The 22,205-nt window shown below is 36.6% G+C and overlaps 1 protein-coding gene across 8 annotated transcripts in view; it reads right to left on the reverse strand.

Moving 5' to 3' along the window:
* The window catches only part of NR2C2 (nuclear receptor subfamily 2 group C member 2), a 72,151-nt gene that overhangs the window by 30,726 nt on the left and 19,220 nt on the right, over positions 1 to 22,205 (reverse strand). For all 8 annotated transcript variants that reach the window (XR_013994836.1, XR_013994837.1, XM_081071663.1 and 5 more), the window contains one exon: positions 9,006 to 9,116. Coding sequence is in view for 6 of the 8 variants with exons in the window: in XM_081071662.1 (XP_080927788.1) it covers positions 9,006 to 9,116 (111 nt within the window). In the remaining 2 variants the exon portion in view is untranslated. The remainder of the gene's footprint in view (positions 1 to 9,005; positions 9,117 to 22,205) is intronic.

A 22,205-nucleotide genomic window follows, 5' to 3' on the forward strand; every position in this document is an offset into this window, starting at 1 on the left:
AGCAGAGATGGAAATTCTCAGAAAGTAGGAATGTTAGAAATAAAAAACTGCGAGATAAATGAAGAATGCCTTGATGGGCTCACCAGAACACTGGACACAACCAAGGAAAGAATCAGTGAGTTTGAAGATAGGTCAGCAGAAACTTCCCTAAACTGAAATGCAAAGGGGAAGAAAAGAATGGGAACACCCGCCCCCGCCCCCCCAAAAAACCAAAACCACCCCAAACAGAATATCCAAGATGTATGGGACAATTTCAAGATATAATATATGTGTAATGGAAGCCCAAAAGGAGAATGAAGGGCTATTTGAAGTAATAATGACCGAGAACTTTCCAAAATTAATGACAAATACCAAACCATAGATCTATGAAGCTTAGATAACATCAAGCAGAATACTGAAAAACTACATTTAGGCATATACTGTTTGCCAGAGCAAATACCAATGAAAGACAAGAGGCTTAATTCTTCCTTTTGAAAATAAGGGAAGAGATTTCATCCCCCTCTCCCTTTCCTTTTAGAACTTGTTCTGTTCCCTTTCTCCCATTTGCAAACTACTTCCTGTGATAAAGATGTAAGAAGTTTGTCCTCACGCCCCTGAATTAACAGAAGGTAAAATAAAATCTTGTTTTCATTTCTAATTTATCTGAAAAATAATTGTTTAAGTTAATAATAGTACTAATGCACTGAATGTGAAATGAAGGACAGCAATGTCACAGGAAGTGGGGGGAGGAACAGGGAATACCCTGCTATAAGGTTCCTGCACTGTATGTGAAATAGAATAGTGTTGTCTGACGGTGGACTTAGATTAGTTTAAAATGGATATTGTAAACTCTAGGGCAACAACTAAAAACATTTATAAAGAAGTATATTTGATACACTAAGATATAAAAGGGATCATATAAGTTACTCAGTCAAATCCAGAAGAAAAAGAAGCCTCTGGCAACAAACAGAAAAGTTACACACGTTAGATATTAATCCAAATATATCCATAATCACTTTAAACGTGAAGGTCTACATACACTAATTAAAAGACAGAGACTGTCACTTAGATAAAAAAAAAAAGAAAAAAGAAAAATCAACTATAAATTGTCTACAGGAAACTCTAGACATAGATTAAAAGAGAAAGATACCATGCTAACACTAATCAAAAGACAGCTGGAGTAATTATATTAATTTAAAGACAAAGTAGACTTTAGAACAAGGAAAATATCAGGAAGAATAAAGAGAGACATTACATGATGATAAATGGGTCAATTTCCACCAAAGACAATAATCCTAAGTGTGTATGCACCTAACAACACAGTATCAAAATACGTGAGGCAAAAACTGATAGAACTACCAAGGAGAAATAGAGAAATCAACTATGACAGTTGGAGATGTCATTTCTCCCGTCAGCAACTGATGGATCAAGCAGGCAGAAAATCAATAAGGATATAGTTGGCCTGAACAGCATTATCAATCAACTCAATATAACTTGACATTTATAAAATAATCCATCTAACAATAACAGAATACACATTCTTCTCAAGCTTGCATGTAACATTCATTAAGACAGATCACATTCTGGGCCATAAAATACACCTAAAAAGTAAAACAAAGGAATCATAAAGTATGTTCTCAAATCGTAATAGAATTACACTAGCAATCAGTAATAGAAAGACAGCTAGAAAAATCCCCAAATATTTAGAATGACACATGTATCAAAGATAAAGTGTCAAGAAAAAACTTAAAATATTTTGAACTATATAGAGCTCACAACAGAGGTCTGGGCCAGAGATACCATTTGGGAGTCACTAGCATAGAATAACATTTAAAGCCTAGGGTTCTGCTAGAGAAAATACAGACAAGACAAACTGGCCCCAAAGTGCAATCCTGAGGAATCCCTACTTTTAGCAGTCCAGCAGAGAAGGTGCAGGAAAGAACTACAGCCAATATCATACAAGTTAGGCCAGAATTATTTCCTGTAAGTTTTATGACTATGAATCCTTCTGTAAAACCAATACTTAGCGATTGATCTGGGATATTTCAGAGCAGAGGTTCTGGAAAAGCCTACTATTTTAATATACGTATTTACCTTTGGATCATAAAGTACATTTAATGTAGTAAGATAATCAAAATAAAATTAGACATAATTTTTTAAAAGCCTATTGGTTGTAAAGTAAATGGGATAGGGGTACAGGAAAGGATGGGGAAAGAGTCCTTTCTTATTTATAATTACATAAAATTTGAGTTATTAGCTTGGATGTTCAACAATAGTAACAGAAATGCAAAATTTACACAGCAATGATATGTAATTTCACCTCGAAAACTGAAAGATTAAAATGTACATACTGCACAATATATAGATGAGTGTGTGGGGAAACAGGCACTCTCATATCAGGCTGGTAGTAGGCACAACTTCTTTGGAAGGCACTCTGGAAACTACTGTCAAAATTACACATGGACACACAGCTATTGTCATACTAAGTAAGAAGCTGAAAGCTTTTCCTCCAAGATCAGGAACAAGACCAGGATGCCTACTCTCCCCACTTTTATTCAACATAGTGTTGGAAGTCCTAGTCAGTGCAACTGGGCAAGAGAAAGAAAGAAAAGGCATCCAATTGTAAAAGGAAAAAGTGAAACTGTCACAATTTGCAGATGACATTATATATAGAAAACCTTAAAAATCTCATAAAAAACTGTTAGAATAAATGAATTCGTAAACTTGCAGGATACAAAATCAATATACAAAGGTCTGTTGTGTTTTTATACACTAATAATGAATTATCAGAAAGAGAAATTTTAAAAAATTCCCATTTACAATTACATCTTTGGGATAAAATATCTAGGAATAAATTTAACCACTGAAAATTATAAGACATTAATAAAAAAAAATCGAAGACACAAATAAATGGAACGATATTCTATGCTCATGGACTGGAAGAATTAATATTGTTAAAATGTCCAAATACCATATGATCTCACTTATATGTAGAATCTTAGAAACAAAACAAAACAAAAAAACAAGAGCTCACATATAAACAGCACAGACTGGTGACTGCCAGAAGCAGGGGTGAGGGGGTGAGCGAAATGGGTGAAGGAGGTCAGAAGGTACAAACTTCCAGTTATAAAATAAGTAAGTCCTGGGGATATAACATACAGCATGGTGACTACAGTCAATAATACTGTATTGCACATTAGTACGTTACTAAGAGAGTAGATATTAAAAGTTTTCATTGAAAGAATTAAAATGATAATAACCCATGGTGATGAATGGTAACTAGACTTATTGTGGTGATTATTTCACATACATACAAACTGCGAATCATTATGTTACACACCTGAAACTAACACATTAGTTATATTTCAATTACAGCAGCTCCTCAAACAACGTAATTTTTTGTTCAGTATTGTTTCCTCACAATGTTGATGAGACGCTGTAGGAACTTAACTCTTGTTTATATCAATTAGCCTCTGGTAAAAATGGTTTCATTATAAGTCATTTCACTTACAGTTGCAGAATCTATCGAGGATATTAAGTAAGGACGTACCATATACCTCAAACAAAAAAAAATTACACATGGACGCACCCTTTCCCCCAGCAAGCCTACTTAGAGGAACTGGTCCTACAGAAATACTCTCACATATGCTAAATCAAGCAGGTCAAAGTTATTCATTGCAGCATCCATGAAATGGAACATCAAATTGCAACTCAAGAGAAAAGAAGCTCTGTGTATACACATGGAATCACCTCCAAAAGACAGTGTTAAGAAAAAAAGAGTAAGGTGCAGAAAGAGTGGGCAGAATGCTGTCACATGTTTAAAAACATGCTGTGTGTATTTATACATATGCTTGTAGGTGTATACGCATATCGCGGATCTGAAAGAATAAGTGATATGGTAATGGTGGCTACCTCTTGGGAGACACTTAGGGAGGAGGAAGGGAGACTCATCTTTTACTCTGTACCCTGTTTGGTGTGATTCTGTTCCTATGTGCACCTATTACCCATTCAATACATACAAACAAACAGCTCCTACCCTGTTTCCCCGTATTATATTATTATATCAATTATATTATATTATATTATATTATATTATATTATATTATTATATTATATTATTATATCATACCTGGTCTTATAGTAAAATAAGACCGGGTTTTATATTAATTTTTGCTCCAAAAGACGCAGTAGAGCTGATGGTCTGGTTAGGTCTTATTTTTGGGGAAACATGGTACAAGTACCTGAGCGAGGTCACTAGAACACCAGAGTGAGAAAGGAAACATCAGATGGTTATGGACGTGGAAAGGATGGAGAACAGACACTGGCAGCTTGAAGAAGGGATGTTAGGATTACGGAGCTGGTAGAAGGGAGAAGTAGGCAAGAGTGGAGAAGGGGCTGCTATAAGAGCCCAAGATGCCTTCCCCACGGGAATGTAACAAAGATTTCAAACTTTCAAAAAATATATAAACGCAAAAATCCTTTCTGGTATAATGTGAAACCTCAATATATACAGTAGATAAATGAAGTATTTTATAATATAAATGTATTTTATAAGCTGAAATTTAAACATTTCCTTAGATCAAACAATGAGTACGACTATGCTCTTCTAAAAAACATAAACTTGAAATGGGGAATATGGAGGAATATCTCAGGGAAATCTTAAAATACACCAAGGTGGCAAGGGAAGCTTTATACCAAGGTCTGCCCCAAAGAGAACAAACATGGCAGTACAAGTGAGTGGACTGGTGATCTCCAGTGTGTCAGATTTGGTACAGGACATGTTCAAGTGTGTTTTTCTTTTAAACCAGCATGTTTCCCAGAAAATAAGACCTAGCTGGACCATCAGCTCTAATGTGTCTTTTGGAGCAAAAATTAATATAAAACCCAGTCTTATTTTAATACAACACCCGGTCTTACATAAAATTGTATAGTATAGTATAGTATAGTATAGTATAGTATAGTATAGTATAGTATAGTATAGTATAGTATAGTATAGTATATAAGACTGGGTCTTATATTAATTCTTGCTCCAAAAGACGCATTAGAGCTGATGGTCCGGCTAGGTCTTATTTTCGGGGAAACATGGGTATCTTAATCGCTTTGAAAGCTGGATTAAAAAATAAACTTTCAAACTAATTTTATGTAATCTGGGAAGCAATAAAGAACACAATTTGAAAACCATTGGCCTGGAAAGATGTGCATATGAAGAAAACTTGTGAGATTTCCTGAGAAGCTACTTTGTGCTTAGATGGCTTAGATTAAGCCTCTTTCTCAGACAAGTGGGGCTCTCCTATGGTTCTTCTTAATCCCCCATCTCCTTCCCACAGCTCCCACTCTAGACTGCTGTATCCCAAAAAACAACAGCTCTCAACCCCAGCCACAAGGCTACCCCCCCACTCTGAGGACTGCTACCCTTGCCAGTTGGCCCCAAAACCCTTTTGCAGCTATTAGGATAAAAGGACACTAATGGGGGCCGGCCCGGTGGCTCAGACGGTTTGAGCTCAGTGCTCCTAACTCCGAAGGCTGCTGGTTCGATTCCCACATGGGCCAGTGGGCTCTCAACCACAAGGTTGCCAGTTCAATTCCCCGAGTCCCGCAAGGGATGGTGGGGGCAGCACCCCTGCAGCTAAGATTGAACATGGCACCTTGAGCTGAGCTGCCACTGAGCTCCCAGATGGCTCAGTTGGTTGGAGTACGTCCTCTCAACCACAAGATTGCCGATTCAACTCCCACAAGGGATGGTGGGCTGCGCCCCCTGCAACTAGAAACGGCAACTGGACCTGGAGCTGAGCTGCACCCTCCACAACTAAGATTGAAAGGACAACAACTTTATTTGGAAAAAAAGTCCTGGAAGTACATACTGTTCCCCAATAAAGTCCTGTTCCCCTTCCCCAACAAAATCTTAAAAAAAAAAAAAAAGAAAAAAAGACACTAATGAACGTAAATCTATGCTTCAGCTCACCCTCTGTTGACCTGCATAACTAGATATGTTGATTTTGCTGATTGTCACACCTTATTATTATCATTATTAAAAACAGTAATATAAACCCCGGGATGGGAAAATATAGCTATAAAGGACTTAACTGGGACAACTTGATGACATTTTAGAATATGGACTGTGGGTTAGATAATGGCATGCTTCAATATTAAATTTGCTGATTTTTATTTTTTAGTATTAAGATCATTTATCACTTTATTAATTCACTAAGCATTTATTGACCCCTACTGTATCCTAAACATTATGGGGGGAACAGAGATATAATCATGAATAATAAATTTCCTGATTTTGATAACTGTATTGTGATTATGTAAGAGAATGTCATTGTTCTTAGGAAACATACTGAAGCATTCAGGGCAAAGAGATGTGATGTCTCTAATTTATTCTTAAATGATTTAGAAATATATACATACACAGACTCAGAATGTTACAGCAAACAATTAGTGAATCTGGGTAATGGGTATACAGGATTTCCATGTACTATTTTCTGTAAGTTTGAAATTATATTAAAAAAAACACATTAAAAAATCATCTCAGTTCCTAACATTTATTGATGTTTGCTTCCTATGAGATTACAGGAATTATCTCATTTAATCCTTTTAAAACCCTATAAAATAGGTACAATTTTTATTACTCTTTTACAGCTATACATACAGGTTATGAAATCTTTCCCCAGGGTCACATAGCTGAGTGGAGACAAGATCTGACCCCTAAGTCTGTGCCATTCAGAGTGAAAGTTTAAATGTTGCCTGGTCCGTCATCCTGATTATACAATCTTTCCCTCCCAACTTTATTATAGAAGGCACTATTTGGGTTCCAAGCATTGTTATTCATTCAAACACCATAGCATTTATCCTGTTCCCCGGCCAGCCTCAGAGCTTGGAGGAGGCATCAAGAGTCAGGCTTAGAAATGAAAACTTCATCAAAGCTATGAGCACCAGCATCAAGAACAGAGAAATTACCCTATAATCTTAATTTTCCTTAAAAACAAAAGAAACCATGAAACACAGTCAGTTCAGTTGCTCTTTTCCAGGATCAAAAAAACTATAAAATGGGGCACTGGATTTGACTTCAAGTGGGGGCCCATACTCTTTCACTACTAGGACATATTGCCTCTCAATTTGGAAGCATGTAAGTAACAAAATGGTACTCAATTTTATTGACAGTTCGTAATGAAAAGATTTTCAACTATATTTATACTAATAAATTGCATGCTAATGGGTTATCTTCCCTACAGAGACCGGAAGCTCAATGCCAAGGATCTATTCTATAAGACTTCTGTTCAAGGGACCTTACTGCATTCCAGCCAGGACACCAATGTCACCATGGGCCGAGCACCAGGCCCTGGGAAGTCTCACTGTATGAAATGGGATGCTAGAATGGCCCTTAGAAAACAAAGACTCTTCTTACACCAATGCAGGGGAAACATGCACTCTCTTGAAATACACACTAGCTGCTGAGAGTCTCCTGGGGGAACTGTCTGTGTTCTCATCTGCCCTCACATGGGTGTGAGATCATGATGTAGCCGTCATGGTTAAATGCAGTTAGCTCCTTCCCCAGTCAGGAGAATTAAAGAGGCAGGGGCCTAACACCTACTACAGAAAACTATAAAGGACGCATTTTGAAGTCATAATTAGCAAATGAGAACAAAGTAAAAAAGAAATAATAACTTAGCTATATAAAATTTCTAATTCTGGTGAATAGTAAAACAATGTCAGGCCATTACTTCTGAATTTCCACACACTCAGTTATGTATTTCCTACTTGGTGTAAAGTTAAAATAATGACAAATATATGAACTCCTGTATTTATGATAAAATATTATATAATACAAACATAATGAGAATATAATTTTAATTTATTTCATTTTACTTATTAGAACTCTTCTATGCTTAGTTTATAATAATCTATAAAATTACTTGTAAGAGTGCGCAAACACTATAGAAATTATCTAGTTACTTGGCCATATTGTTCACTTATACTAAGCTTGAAATAAACTGTAAATGAAAGCAACCCTTTTACTTACTCAAATACCTGTCTACCCTACTATTCTCTCAAACTCATGTCATATAACTAATATTTTCTTTTGCCATTCATCTTTGTTCATACTTTTTATTGGTTTGGCCTTTTGATTTAACTTGTTGAGATAACTATGAATCTTTAATCCAAGTTTGTTGATCCTGATTTCTATACCCATCCCTTCTCTTTATTCACTGAGCCACAGGCAGGTTCAGAGCTCTGGGGAAGACTAAACTTCCCATGAGTGAATACTGATTAGTTAATAACAATGCTAGTAATAATATTATACTGGGGATGCCAAAAAAATGTATACAAGTAGACACTTTGGTCAGTGTTGCTCAAGCAGTAGTTTGCCATAATCAGAAGTGTCTGGACGCTGATGGCAAACACTTTAGCACCTCTAGTAACTGCAGAAGTCAAACGTGACTCATAGTCATCTTTTGTTATCAGTATATATTGAATATTACAATTTTAATATCAAATATTAACATTTAATATTTAATAGTTTTCCTTTCTTAAAATGTGTATACATTTTTTGGGCACCCTCTGTATATAAATAATTAGTACACATTGAACATTAATATGTGCCAGGCACTATTCTGAGCACTTTGCCAGCAATATCCCATTGATTCCTTACAATAACCTTATGAGATAAGTATTACTATTACGTACATTTCCTAGATGAAACAAGTGACGCATTGAAAAGTTAATTTTCCAGGGTCAAAAAAGCTATAAAATGGGGCACTGGATTTGACTTCAAGTGGGGGCCCATACTCTTAACTACTAGGACATACTGCCTCTCAATTTAGAAGCACATAAGTAACAAAATGGTACTTCATCCCAATAGTTGGAAACAATAGTGTGGACTTTTATATTAAAAGCTAGTTCAATAAATGTAAACTTTTTCTTCTTTTACTTTTTAAAGAATAAATGAAGTTGTGCTGTACTTAATGCCCAAGAATCACAACTCTTCAGTGAAACCCTTAGGCAGGTGGGGCTGGTGCAGGTACCTGAATGCGCTGAGGTGAGGCTACCGCAGAGTCGGTGGAGATTATCTGGATGCGTGGGGAGGGGCTGGTCATCCCTGGAGATTCCGGCCGAGAGGTCTGTGTACGTGGTACCTGTGGGTGAAAAGTGGGCTGGATCACAAGGGGCTCAGAAAGATGCCCAGTGCTAAACTAGTGTAGTTCTAGAGTGTGGACCCAGGATGATAAAGAATCAAAGAGATATTGATCCAGGATGGCACAAAGCATATACAATCATAAAATAGCTCTTTCTAATGTTGAAAATGCAAGGAAAAAACAAAAAAACAAAGAAATTTTCAGGTCTGTTGTGCACAACTTCAATAAAATAAAAAGCTACCAAAAGAATGTGATGAATTTTTTCACTGTCTCCAAGCTGTAAAACACTCCTTTAAGAGCAGAGTTTCCAGAAAGAATGCTCTAACAGCATTGTAGAACTGCGGGCATTAATACTTGTCAAAGAGTCCTGGTAACCCTCCAGCCCCACTGAGATGAGGTTGGGAAAAGCCATCAGAAATATGAGGGTCTGGAATTTAGTCAGTACCCACCAAAGCAAGGCTCAAAAATTCTGAGTGGGCACCTGAAGTGGGCAGGTATTTTTCCTTGAATAAAAGTATGTTATGAACCAATGTTTTATAAACTCTTCCAAAAAACAGAAGAGGAGGGAACACTTCCTAATTCATTCTATGAGATCAGTATCACCTGATACCAAAACCAGACAAAGACATCACAAGAAAACTACAGACCAATATTCTTTATGAAAACAGGTGCAACAATCCTCACCAAAACAACGGCCAACCAAATATATAAGCATATAGATTATACAATTATATGTCCTGACTAAGGAGGATTTATCTAAGGAATGCAAAGTTGGTTCAACATATGAATCAAACACTGTAATACAGCACATTAAAAGAATAGAGGACAAAAATTACATGATCATCCCAACTAACAGAGAAAAAGCATTTGACAAAATATGATACCTTTTCATGGTAAAAACACTTAGCAAACAAAGAATAGAAGGAAAGTTCTCAACCTGTTAAAAGTAGGCTTGGGCAATAAATTGCAGGTAATTTTGGTCAATTTCAGCTCTTAGAACAGTAGCAGCTACTCATCCTCCACCTCCACCCAAAGCAAGCAGCTGTGTGTGCACTGTGTTCCTGAAGCAGCCTGCACACAGCTTGTGGGAGCTAGGGTGGGCAAAAAGGACCCTAAAATTACACACACTCACACACACACACACACACACACACACACACACACACACACTAGAATAAATGAATTCAGCAAAGTAACAGAATAGAAAGTCAACGCACTGAACCATCTGAAAAGAAAATTACAAAAATAATTCCATGTAACAGCGTCAAAAAGAATAAAATAGTTAGGAATTAACATAACCAAAGAGGTGAAAGACTTGTACAATGAAAACTACAAAACATTGCTGAAAGAAATTAAAGGCATAAATAAATGGAAACATATTCCATGTTCATGGATCAAATGACTAAATTATTGCTAAAATGTCAATACTACCCAAAGTGATCTACAGATTCAATATAATCCCTATGAAAATCCCAATGATGCTTTTTGCAGAACTAGAAAAACCTGTCCTAATATTCATATCGAATCTCAGTGGGCCCCAAAGAGCCAAAAATACTTTGACAAAAAAAAAAACAACAAAAAAACAAAGCCGGAAGACTCACGCTTCCTGATTTCAAAACTTGCTATAAAGCTACAGTCAATAAAACAGTATAGTACTGGCATAAAGAAAGACATATAGACCAATAGAATAGAACAGAAATCCTGGAAATAAATCCTCAATATATGGTTAAATGATTTTTGACAAGGGTGCCAAGACCATTCAATGGGGGAAAGGATAGTCTTTTCAACAAATGGCGCTGGGAAAACTGAATATCTAGATGGCAAAGGAATGAATCTGGACTCTTACCTAACATCATATACCAAATTTAACTCAAAATGGATGAAAGACCTAAATTTATGACATAAACTATAAAAGTCTTAGAAGAAAACATAGGAGAAAAGCATCACAACATTGGATTTGGCAATGATTTCATGGATATGACACCCAAAACACAGGCAACAAATGAAAAAAAGACAAATTAAACTTCATGAAAAAATTTAAAAATTTGTACATTGAAAGACAGTAACAATAGAGCAGGCAGCCAACAGAATGGGAGAAAATATTTATAATCATATATCTGATAAGGCATTAATATCCAGAATATAAAGAGAACACCTAAAACTCAACAACATAAAAAAAAAGACCCAACCCAATTACCAAATGAGCAGAAGACATGAATAAACATTTCTCCAAAACAGACATACAAATGGCCAATAAGCATATGGAAAGCGGCTCAACATCACTAGTCATAGGGAAATAAAAACCAACTACCATGAGGTAACATGTGACGCCCATTAGGATGGCTACTATAAAAAAACAACAGAAAATAACAAGTGTTGGCAAGGATGTGGAGAAATTGAAGCTGTACATTTAAATATAGTTAAGATATTAACTTTTGTGTTATTTTATCACAATAAAAAGGGGGAAAATTAACTCAAAATGGATCAAAGATTTAAATATAAGAGCTAAAACATGCAGAACAAAATATAATCTTAGTGAACTTGGATTAGGTGATTTTGGTGAGAAATTTTTTTTCAGAAGCGTTTTGTTGAATATAATTTAGCACAGTGATAAAGTCAATATGGTAACAGGACATACAAATATTAGATGCATTTTTGACGACTTGAAGTGGCTGCTTTCCATTCTTTCTGGCCTGCCTTTTCAGTACTCGATGTCCGTCTTGGCCCTCTCCTGCCTTAGTCTACTTCATACTCCTTCAATCGGCTCACATGGAAAGGACAGGACCACCTCGTTCACACACGTATGAATGCCTGACAACACCCAGGTGTGTGTCACACACTGGCCAGAACACTTGCGCTTTCGACAGGAAAACTGCTAGTCCAAAGGACTTAATTAAACCGTGAGCAAGCTGGGTGTAAAAGTAGGTTTGGACATAGGTCTTCTAGGGCATAGTCTCTCACTTACAGGGCAAAATCAGCTGTGCCATTTTACATCCTTTCTAAAGTTAACTGTGCTTTCCCAACACACAAATGTTTCCTGTCTAAAGAGAGTTTTAATAAAAGCCCTGCTCCTCTGGCAAGGGCTTTCCTGGTCTCTCAGGTTGGTATAGGCATTCTGCTCTGGAATCCCAGAGCTGCTGCATGTAGGACTCTCTCTGGGGCACTTACTGGAACTGCCTGGTGAAGCTGACCTCAAGAGGGACCATTTCCTATTTCTCCTTGTACTCCAAAGGCGAGGTACATGTTAGGCCCACAATGATTACTTAGTGAGCAAACACTTCGGGAATGAATCAATAGTTCTTGATCGTGGGACTGCCTAGACCTTTGTTTTACTCTACTCTTGTGCCTGTCTGCTAATTAGGAATCCTTCACATACTACACAACACCCGCCTTGGAAGTTTATCATATAAACCAAAACGTCCTGGCTTCCACTAACACACGTGGGTTTATGAGACTAATATGGAAGTTCATACATTTTCACCGTAGAGTGAGAAGCTTCTCTATTCCATCATAACATAAGGTTGCTGTGGCAGCATTGTTTTTTTTTTTTTTTGAAATAATTCTTAGGAAAAATTTCTGTGGTTTACCGCCGATAGGACTGGGCTGATAAGCAAATATTAAGAGTTTCTAAATTGTAATTTATTCTGGGTTTTGGCTGCAAGATTCCCTTGGATTATTATTAATAGGGCAACAAAATTCACACCCCGTGAAAAAAAACAGATCATGCAGACCTAATATGTTACAAATCTCTATCAGGAACTTCCGATCTCTCTTTAAATTAACATTCCCAGTGAAACAATGAACAATGTAAATACCTAAGTGGGTAAAGGGTTTCAGGCAGGGGACACCTTCAGCCTGAACTGAAATGTACCACATCCTCCTTTTATTTTTCATTTCAACGGACCATTAAATAGTAAGTGTAATGAAAGGTCAGTGGGCAAAGAGTTAACGGCTCTTTGTGCTGCAACTTGAATCACAGAGAGAAGAATCCACAGGAGGCTGCTGGCCTTTGAGATGCTTACCCCTCCCTTACCTCACACAGAGGATTAAAACCTTACAAGGACCATGTGCCATGTTCCTCAAGAATTACTTCTCTTGATGACTGGTAAGCTCAGCTCTTCTCTACTAGTATAAATAAAGTCAATGAAGGACTCAAAGCTGAACATTATAAATCAGCCTCATATATATCAAAATTGATTAACCACTTTCTTAATTTTCCAGTTGATAATATGTTTTAAAAGATAAAACGATAGCCCTGAATTTCCTCGCACAAAAACAGATCCAAAGTCAACCACCACTATCCACAATTATGTAGAACGATGAGGTGTTTTAAGAGCAATGAGGTTCACAAACTCTCTGTTCATAGGCAGACGAAGCTGCTGAAAACAACAAATAGCTTTTGCTCCACCTGAATTTACCCAGAATACTCAAACATAGTTCCTATGAAGAAATAATCGGCTAGGTGCTAAGCAGTAAATAGACATTAAATTGAATTCCTTCAAATACATACTAGGTGCCTACATCCACTGCTATTTCACCAACTGCTCTAAAAATAAGTGCCTATGAAATACAGTGAATTACAAAGACTTCCCTCCAGAAACAGAGAGAATGAGAACAGACTTCAGTAACAGTGTTGTTTTCTTCAGGACACTTGTACTTACCATGCCAATGGTTCCCCGCAGATTTGTTTACATTTTTCTTCAGGAACCTTCCAGACCAGTGAGTCCAACCCAAACAGGCAACGGTTGGTTGGGGAAACTCCCAGGCATTTGCTTTCAAACTGCCAGTGCAGATTCCATTCACCAAAACCAGACAGAGCTGTTTAAAGATGCCCTTTTTATGACCCTGCTCTGCTGAAGGTCAAGTACACTATCACTCCATGTAACTAAGGAAGCAAAACTGACATGTTCCTGCTGTTTCACCAGCTGCTGAAGCAGTTTGTCTAATAATATGATTTAATTGCTTCTAGGCAAGATGTACTTTGCTTTATGAAGTTCTCCCTTCAACTGGACTGTTGCCTTTGCTAAATGCATGCTCTGCCCCTTAAAGACCACCTTTCCTGAACTGAGAGCTCACAAGAAAGTTACCATGGAGTCTAACCAACTCAGAATAGTTTTAAAACTATAACGAGTGGAGGGAATATTTGGAGAACTCACAAATACCACATTCTGCATACAGCATCTTCAACTTCACAGTACATTAAAGCCAATAGTTTTAAAGATATGGGGGTCTTTGTAAGTTCCTCATTCATTCAAAGGGAAGGCAGCAACATAACAGTGTGCATTAAGTACAAAACACCCACAGAAATAACAGCACTGGCCTCATTTAGCAAACATTTGAGGACACCCACCCAGCACATAAACACAGGTTAGAGTTCTAGCCTCTGCAGCCTCCCATTCTACCGAGATGAACACAGGTAGCGCTGTAAGAGGCCATGAAATGGCTTCAAGGCTAAGCCTCACCTTTTCCACAAGGCCACAGAGGAAAAGGAGCTCCTGAGGTCACAGTGAGTTAGAGGTGGGGTTGGAACTAATAATACCTACATTCTCTGGCTGCAAGCCAATAGCACCTGCCACTAAGCCAGCCTATAGACTCCTGTTTGACATGGAGACTCACTACCTGTTTTAACACCTCCATAAACAACTAACATGAAGGGAATACTGGTTGATCAAAAAACAAAAACTTGGAATGGTCTGAAGAAAAGAGGTATTATGGATATTTACTTTTATATAGAGTGGAGGGAGCGTTTGAGAAAGGAAATTAAAAAAACAGTTCACACGGCTATAAATGAATTTCCACTTCAAAAGTATGTGTATGTACTAACTTAAAACAATCTAAGAGGTATGTCATCCATTTTTAAATTCTAGCACAAACCCAGGCACCCCAAACCAAAAGGCAAAAAATTAATCAAAGGGGAAAAAAAGAGATGAATCTCCATTTTTAAAAGGGAGATTAAAGTCCCTCCACCTCAACTATTTAAAGTTCTAAGAAACATAATATTCTATTCACTAAGTACAGTCAACAAATGATGTATAAAAGGAAAGATTAATCCAAGTACACAAAAAGCTCCAAGGTCCAACTGTTGAGGTCAGCAGGTTTGCTTTTCTCACCATAAACATTTGTTCATGCCCTCTGACCTAGTAATTCTACTTCTGGGAATCCACCTTATACAAATTATTCTAAATAGAGACAAATGGCTTTATCAGTGTGTGATCCTAAATTATTTCTCCTTTTTGTTTATTTAAAGATTTTATTGGGGAAGGGGAACAGGACTTTATTGGGGAACAGTGTGTATTTCCAGGACTTTTTTGGGGAACAGCGGCTGGGAGTTCAGTGGAAGCTCAGCTCAAGGTACCGTGTTCAATTTTAGTTGCAGGGGGCACAGCCCACCATCCCTTGCAGGAGTCAAACCGGCAACCTGGTGGTTGAGAGCACGTGTTCCAACCAACTGAGCCATCCGGCCGCCTGGCAGTTTGGTGGCAGCTCGTTGTCTTCATTCTAGTTGTGGAGGGTGCAGCCCACTGGCCCATGTGGGAATCCAATCAGTAACCCAGTTGCCCAGAGCTCACACTCTAACCAACTGAGCCATCCGCCCCCTAAAATTACTTTTCTAAGGAATACAGGAATTCCCTCTCTCAGGACTCCAAATGAGGCAGAGCCCACCTCCAACTGTAGAAGAAAATGCCAGACACTTGTAGACCTGGCCTCCCTTTGGGGGGCAGAGGCTCAGTCAGATGCATTAGTCTGAGACTTGGCACTGGCAGCAGGAGCCCCATGTCTGGCCTCAGCGCTGTGGTGTGCAGCCACAGCTTCACTAGGGCCAATGCTTTGGTCAGAGATGTTTTCTCTGATAAATTATCACTATTTTGTCCCATGACATACCATAGGAAATCATTATGGTGCAATCCTTTGACGTGAGGTATAGCTCTTTTACAAGGACATCATATTTCCTCATTTTCTCCTTTTTGACAATTCCTCTTGTCAATTTTTTTCTCTTACTACGTTACAAATAAGTCTAGTCTTACTTATTCTAACACTAATCTAATTCCAGTTCCACTGTTTACATTTCAACTACAAAACAGGTTCATTTTATTACTCTTAAAGTCATTGTTTAAGTATGTGCAACTGTCTCACTTCTCCATTGTACCTTCTGTGATACTGTCTTTCCCTGAAAATAAGACCTAGCCAGACAATCAGCTCTAATGCGTCTTTTGGAGCAAAAATTAATATAAGACCCAGTATTATATTATATTATTATATTATACCCAGTCTTATAGTAAAATAAGACTGGGTCTTGTATTAATTTTTGCTCCAAAAGATGCATTAGAGCTGATGCTTTGGCTAGGTCTTATTTTCAGGGAAACACGGTAGCTGTGTCTGAGTTTTTAAATGAAATACATATTACTTACTTTATAAGTTACTTTCCTTTTATTTATCCTGCATATAGTTACTGCACTATACTGATTTTCTTGAAGTTATTTGTGTATAAATGTTTCCTATGAATATCATTTTGGCATAGTTAAAGGGTCATTAAAAAAATACTGCAATAAAAATGGGGCACTGGTTCTAAAGGAACTGAAAACCCAGAAGGAAGAGTCACACAGTATATACTCAATAAATGCTTGCTGAATAAACAACTGAGCTAATCAATGGCCCAGCTACTTCTTTGCATATAAGGCTATGTGATTGCTATAACACTGTTAAAAAAAGAAACAAAAAAGTAAAAATGTGGAAGATAAAATCGAACCCAGATAACTTTTTATTCAGCAATTCCACTTCTAGTCTACAGAAATATACCCACACATGTGAGCCCAAGGAGACAGCATATACAAAGATGTTTGTTGCAGTATTATTTGCATTCAAGAAAATTTGGAAACAACTTAAATGTGCTGCTGTAATGGAGTGACTAAATAAATATAGCTCTAATCTATGTAATACTACATTATAGTAAAAAGAATTATGTATATTTTTATATCTGAGACAAAGTAAAAAAAAAAGCAACTTGCAGACCACCATATCTTGTGTTATTTCATTTATGTTAAATTTAAAAACCTCTATATTTCTATAGTTACACACACATGAACAAAAACACTTAGGAAAAAAGCCTGGAAGGTAAACACACCAAACTAAAAGTAAACAAATTTCAGAGAATTGGTATCATACAGACTGGATTTTCTGTTTATATTGTAATTAAGTTTAAAATAAAAAGATAATTATAAACCCAGAAACTTCTAGAGAAAACACAGGAGAAAATCTTCGCGACTTTGGGTTAGGTGAAAATTTTTAGATATGGTATCAGAAGCATGATTCATAAAATAAAAAATTGATAAATTAGACTTTATCAAAATTAAAAAAATACCCGCTCTTCTAGAGATACTGTTAAAAAAATGAAAAGGTAAGCCACAGACTTGGAGAAAATATTTGGAAACCGTTTATCTGATAAAGGTAAATTCACGTATACAGAATATATAAAGAACTCTCAAAACTCACTAACAGTAAACAACTCAATTTTTAAAATAGACAAAGGATTTATCAGCTACTTCATCAAAGATGACATACAGATGGCAAATAAGCAAACATAAAGGTGTTCAACTTCATTAGTCATTAGAGAAACGCAAATTAAGACCACAGTATACATCGACCAGAATGCCTAACATTAAAAGTCTGACCATAGCAAGCGTTGGCAAGGACTTAGAGCAACTGGAGCTCCTGTACACTGCTGGTAGAAATATATGAGTACAACTATTTTGAAAAACAATCTGGAAGTTTCTTAAAAATTGTCACGTGACACAGCAAGTCCACTCCTAGCTATCTACCCAAGAGAAATAAAAGCATGTTATCACAAACACTTTTACACAATGTTCATAGCATCTTTAGTTATATTAGGTTGGTGCAAAAGTAATTGCAGTTTTTGCAATTATTTTTAACCTTTTAAACCGCAATTACTTTTGCACCAAACTAATAGTAAAAAAATGAAAATAACCCAAGTGTCCATCAATAGGTAAATGGATCAAAAAGAAATTGTATATCCATACACTGGATATACCATAAAAAGGAATGAACTACTGATACATATGATACATATGTACATGGATAACTCTCAAAATAATTATGCTGAATGAAAGAAGCCAGACCAAAAAAGGGTGCATATTGCATGATTCCTTTCACAGAAAATTCAAGAAATGCAAAATAATCTAAAATGATTGGAAAATTAATGATTGGTGGCTACAGCTGTACTCAGAAGACAATATATGCAGCCCATTGTTTATATTAGAAAAGAAGGCTGAGAAATCAGCAATCTAAGATCCATCCTAAGAATTTAGAAAAAGAATGTGAAGATAAGTGTCAAGAAAGGAGAAGGAAAAAAAAAAACTATTTGGAGATAAAACAACTCTTTTGTGAAACCAATCAAGGAATAAAAAGAGATGACACAAATAATATTAGGAATGAAAAGGGTTATAACTAGAGATGCTTCAAGCATTAAAAATATAAAATAACTGAACAACTATATGCTAATAAATTTGAAAACTTGGACAAAACAAATTTTTAGAAAAAGGTGTAACATTAAAAGTCAATTACAAATTAAAAATCTGAATAGTCCTTTCAGCATTAAAGAAATCAAAGCAGTAGTTAAAAACCTTTCCAAGCCTTAGTAGTTCTGTTGAGTTCTACAAGCATTCAAGGACCAAATAATCCCAATTTTACATAAATTATTATGGAAAGTAAAAAAGGAAGGAACCTTCTCCTAATTCATTTTCTAAAGCTAGCATAACCTTAAAACTAAAACATAAGATAAATTAAAAGTCAATTTTACTCATGAACACAAATGGAAAATTCTGAAACAAAAGGTTAGCAAACTGAATAAAGCATGTGTGTGTGTGATGATTAAGTTGAGATTAAATCCAGAACAAGATGGGTTTAACATTACAAAATCAATCTAATTCACCATATTAACTGATCAAAAGAGAGATTATATGATCATTTCAGTAGATGCCCATAAAAGGGGAAAAAAGTGATAAAATCCCACATCTAGTGAACGGAACAACTTTTCTTCCAACTAGGAACAGAAGAGAATGTCCTTAACCTAATAAAGAATAAAGGCTCATTGCAAAACCATACCTATTAATGAATTGTTGAAAGCATTCCTTTCAAGACAAGGAAAGCCATAGCTTTAAAATCAACAATAAAAATACTGGCAACAAGGCATCTACGACCCCTCAGACAGGAAAGTGAATTCTTGCCTGGAAAAACTGAATGGCCCTCGAAAAGAAACGTTTAGATAGTGACATCTGGGGCACCCTTCGCAACAAAATGTGTGGGTGCCTATCTAATCACCCCAAAGTAAAACCAAACTAGTTGACAAGCCATACTCATGTACAAAAAAACCTTTTATTTTTGTTTTCATTTTAAGTTCTTCATTCTTTAATGTGAACCAATTTAAGAAGCATCATTAACTATTTGAGGAAAGCAACTAAAAAAAAACCAAAAAGGAACTTGGAAAAAACAGCAACTATGTAAGAAGCAAAGGAAAACTGAAGAAAAAAGAACAAACAAAAACAAAAACGCTGCAGTTGCCATCCTCATAGAAACAGACCAAGCTATTCATCCACAAGACGAGAAAAAGTTATCATATGGTTGCTTCCAGTTCTCCCACCGCCCCCGCCGCCGATCGCAGCAGCTCCCACTGCAGATGGAGCGCGGCTGGGCCCAGCTTTCCCAGGCTATGGCGCAGTCTCCCGGCCTCTAGCTCTGGGACCCCGGCTCCCAGCCCCGGCACGCGACTGCCCCGCGCCACCACCGTGCTCAAACGAAGGTCAGCTTCGCAGAAGGAGCAGGGGAGGAGGGGCCCAAGAGATGGGCGAGGTTGTCAGCTAAACCTGCTCCTGCGAAAGTGGAAACGAAGCCACAAAAGGCGGCAGGAAAGGATCACTTCAGACCTCCGCCCCCTGCCCCGACAAAAGAACAAAAGAGAAAAGAGAAGCAAAGGGAAAACAGGCGGAAGTGGCTTACTAAGAAACTCAAGGTTTACTCGCAGAAAAACAGGCGAGTCCAGCTTCTGATAAAGCAGGAGAGAAAGAAGCCAAATCTGATTAAAATCATATACCTGCTCTCATCAGTGGTCTTTGTCTCCCTTCTTGTAAAATCCAGAGGATTATTTTATCAACTATTTTGTTGCAAGTTTTTTTTAGTAGCTTAAAAATGTTCAGATACATTTTTAAGGAGGGAATCCCACCTTATCCCATTTTTAAAATGTAAAATTTTGAGAGGTGAAATCATTTGCTGGTTGATTATTTTTTGATACAAGTAAAAAATAGTGGGATAGTGAATGTAGGAGCTTTGATTGTCTTGGGTGTCGACTTAACATTTCATAGATGGGGTAGTTTTTTATCTTGTCATACAAAGCATATTAAATGGCAATCTGAAGTCACAGTCATGCATTTAACATGCCGTGAACATTTTAAATGACTTCTAATCCCATGTTGTTCTAGAATTGTTTCCTCAAGAAAACCACTCCTTGATCTTGGCTCTCTCTATGTCAGAATCCAGTGCACTCTCTTTAGATCTTTGGGTGATGCTAGTCCAGTTTTCCTAGTAACTCTGTTAATATGCTGTGAAAGATTGAAAATTTGAGTACGCATGATACTAAAGTGAATTACTCATAGTGGGACTTAACGTAACAGCTTATCAACATTGGAAGATACTGGTACTTGATATCGTCTGAAGGAAATTTTGTTTCCAAATTTTGAGCTGGAACAACTGTTTAGAAAACAATTACAACTACATGGCTTTTTAGATATTCAGTATATAACATTCAGTACATACATTAAGAATTGGGTGCAAATTGAAAAACGTCTGTGTATTGATTCTCAAAGCCAATAAAGTTTCAATTATGAAAGAAAAAGTTGCTATAAAGAGAAAAACAGGTCCCTAAAATGAAGGTAGCAAAAACGAAAACAAAGTTGAATAAACAAGGAGAGGACAGCAGCATTAGGAAGGATCTGGGTGCTTACTATTTGCCACAATGTATTACCGTATTTTGCTGTGTATAATGCTCTCCCGTGTATAATATACACCCATTTTGGCCCAAACTTTCAGGGAAAAATATATTTCGTCTTAATTTTTTAATTCAAATTTTTATTTGTTTACATTTAGGTACTTGTTTTTTGTATCATAAAGGGATTTCAGCATTTATTTTGTAACGTATTATGATACAAGAAACTTGCTGTAACAAATAATTACAAAACACAATAGATAAAAAGTACAAGAAATTTTATGTACTGGTAACAAATTTACGATATTTATGCATCACAGAAGGCCAAGAATTCTTCGTCGTTGCAAGTTAGTCCTAAATTCAACAAAACCAATTATCGTATTCCAGGGTATTATTTTGCATACGGTATCGTTATTGGTTTCTAGAGTTACACTTTTAACTCATAAACATAACTAAAAGAATTAAAAACATATAGATATAGAATTAGTACTACCCATATATATGTAATGCACATCCTTATTTTTAACAAATTTGGGCAAAAAAGTGTGCATTATACACAGCAAAATATGGTACTTGCTATATGCCATGTTTTATGTGCATTAATTCATTTAATTCTCACAATGATTCTCTAAAATAAGTACAATTATTAGCTTCATTTGACAGTTGGAGAAACTGGCACAGCAAGGTTAAAATAATATGCTCAAGCAACTGGTAAGTGCGGAAGACAGACCTACGTCAGGAAATTTCCCTGAAAATAGAAGAAGTGGACAAGAATTGGAAATTGGGAGAAAATATGGGGAAATGAAAGGAATAGTTCAAGAAATCCAATAGTTAATCAATTAGGAGTTCTGGACAGAGACTAGAAAAATATTGAGGTAAGGAATGATCAGAGAATTGGTACCGAACAATTTCCTAGAACAGGAGGACATGAGTTTCTAGATGGAAAGGACCTGTTGAATGCCCAATACAATGTATGACAAAATAAGTACACTAAGAGAGATTACTGTGAAATTACAGAACAAGAAGGATGAAGAAAAGATCTTAACAATGGGGTAAAGAAGTAAAGGCCAAGAGAGAATAAAAGAGCGAGAGAGAGG

Source organism: Rhinolophus hipposideros, assembly GCF_964194185.1.
Source record: "Rhinolophus hipposideros genome assembly, chromosome: 14".
Classification (NCBI taxonomy): domain Eukaryota; kingdom Metazoa; phylum Chordata; class Mammalia; order Chiroptera; family Rhinolophidae; genus Rhinolophus; species Rhinolophus hipposideros.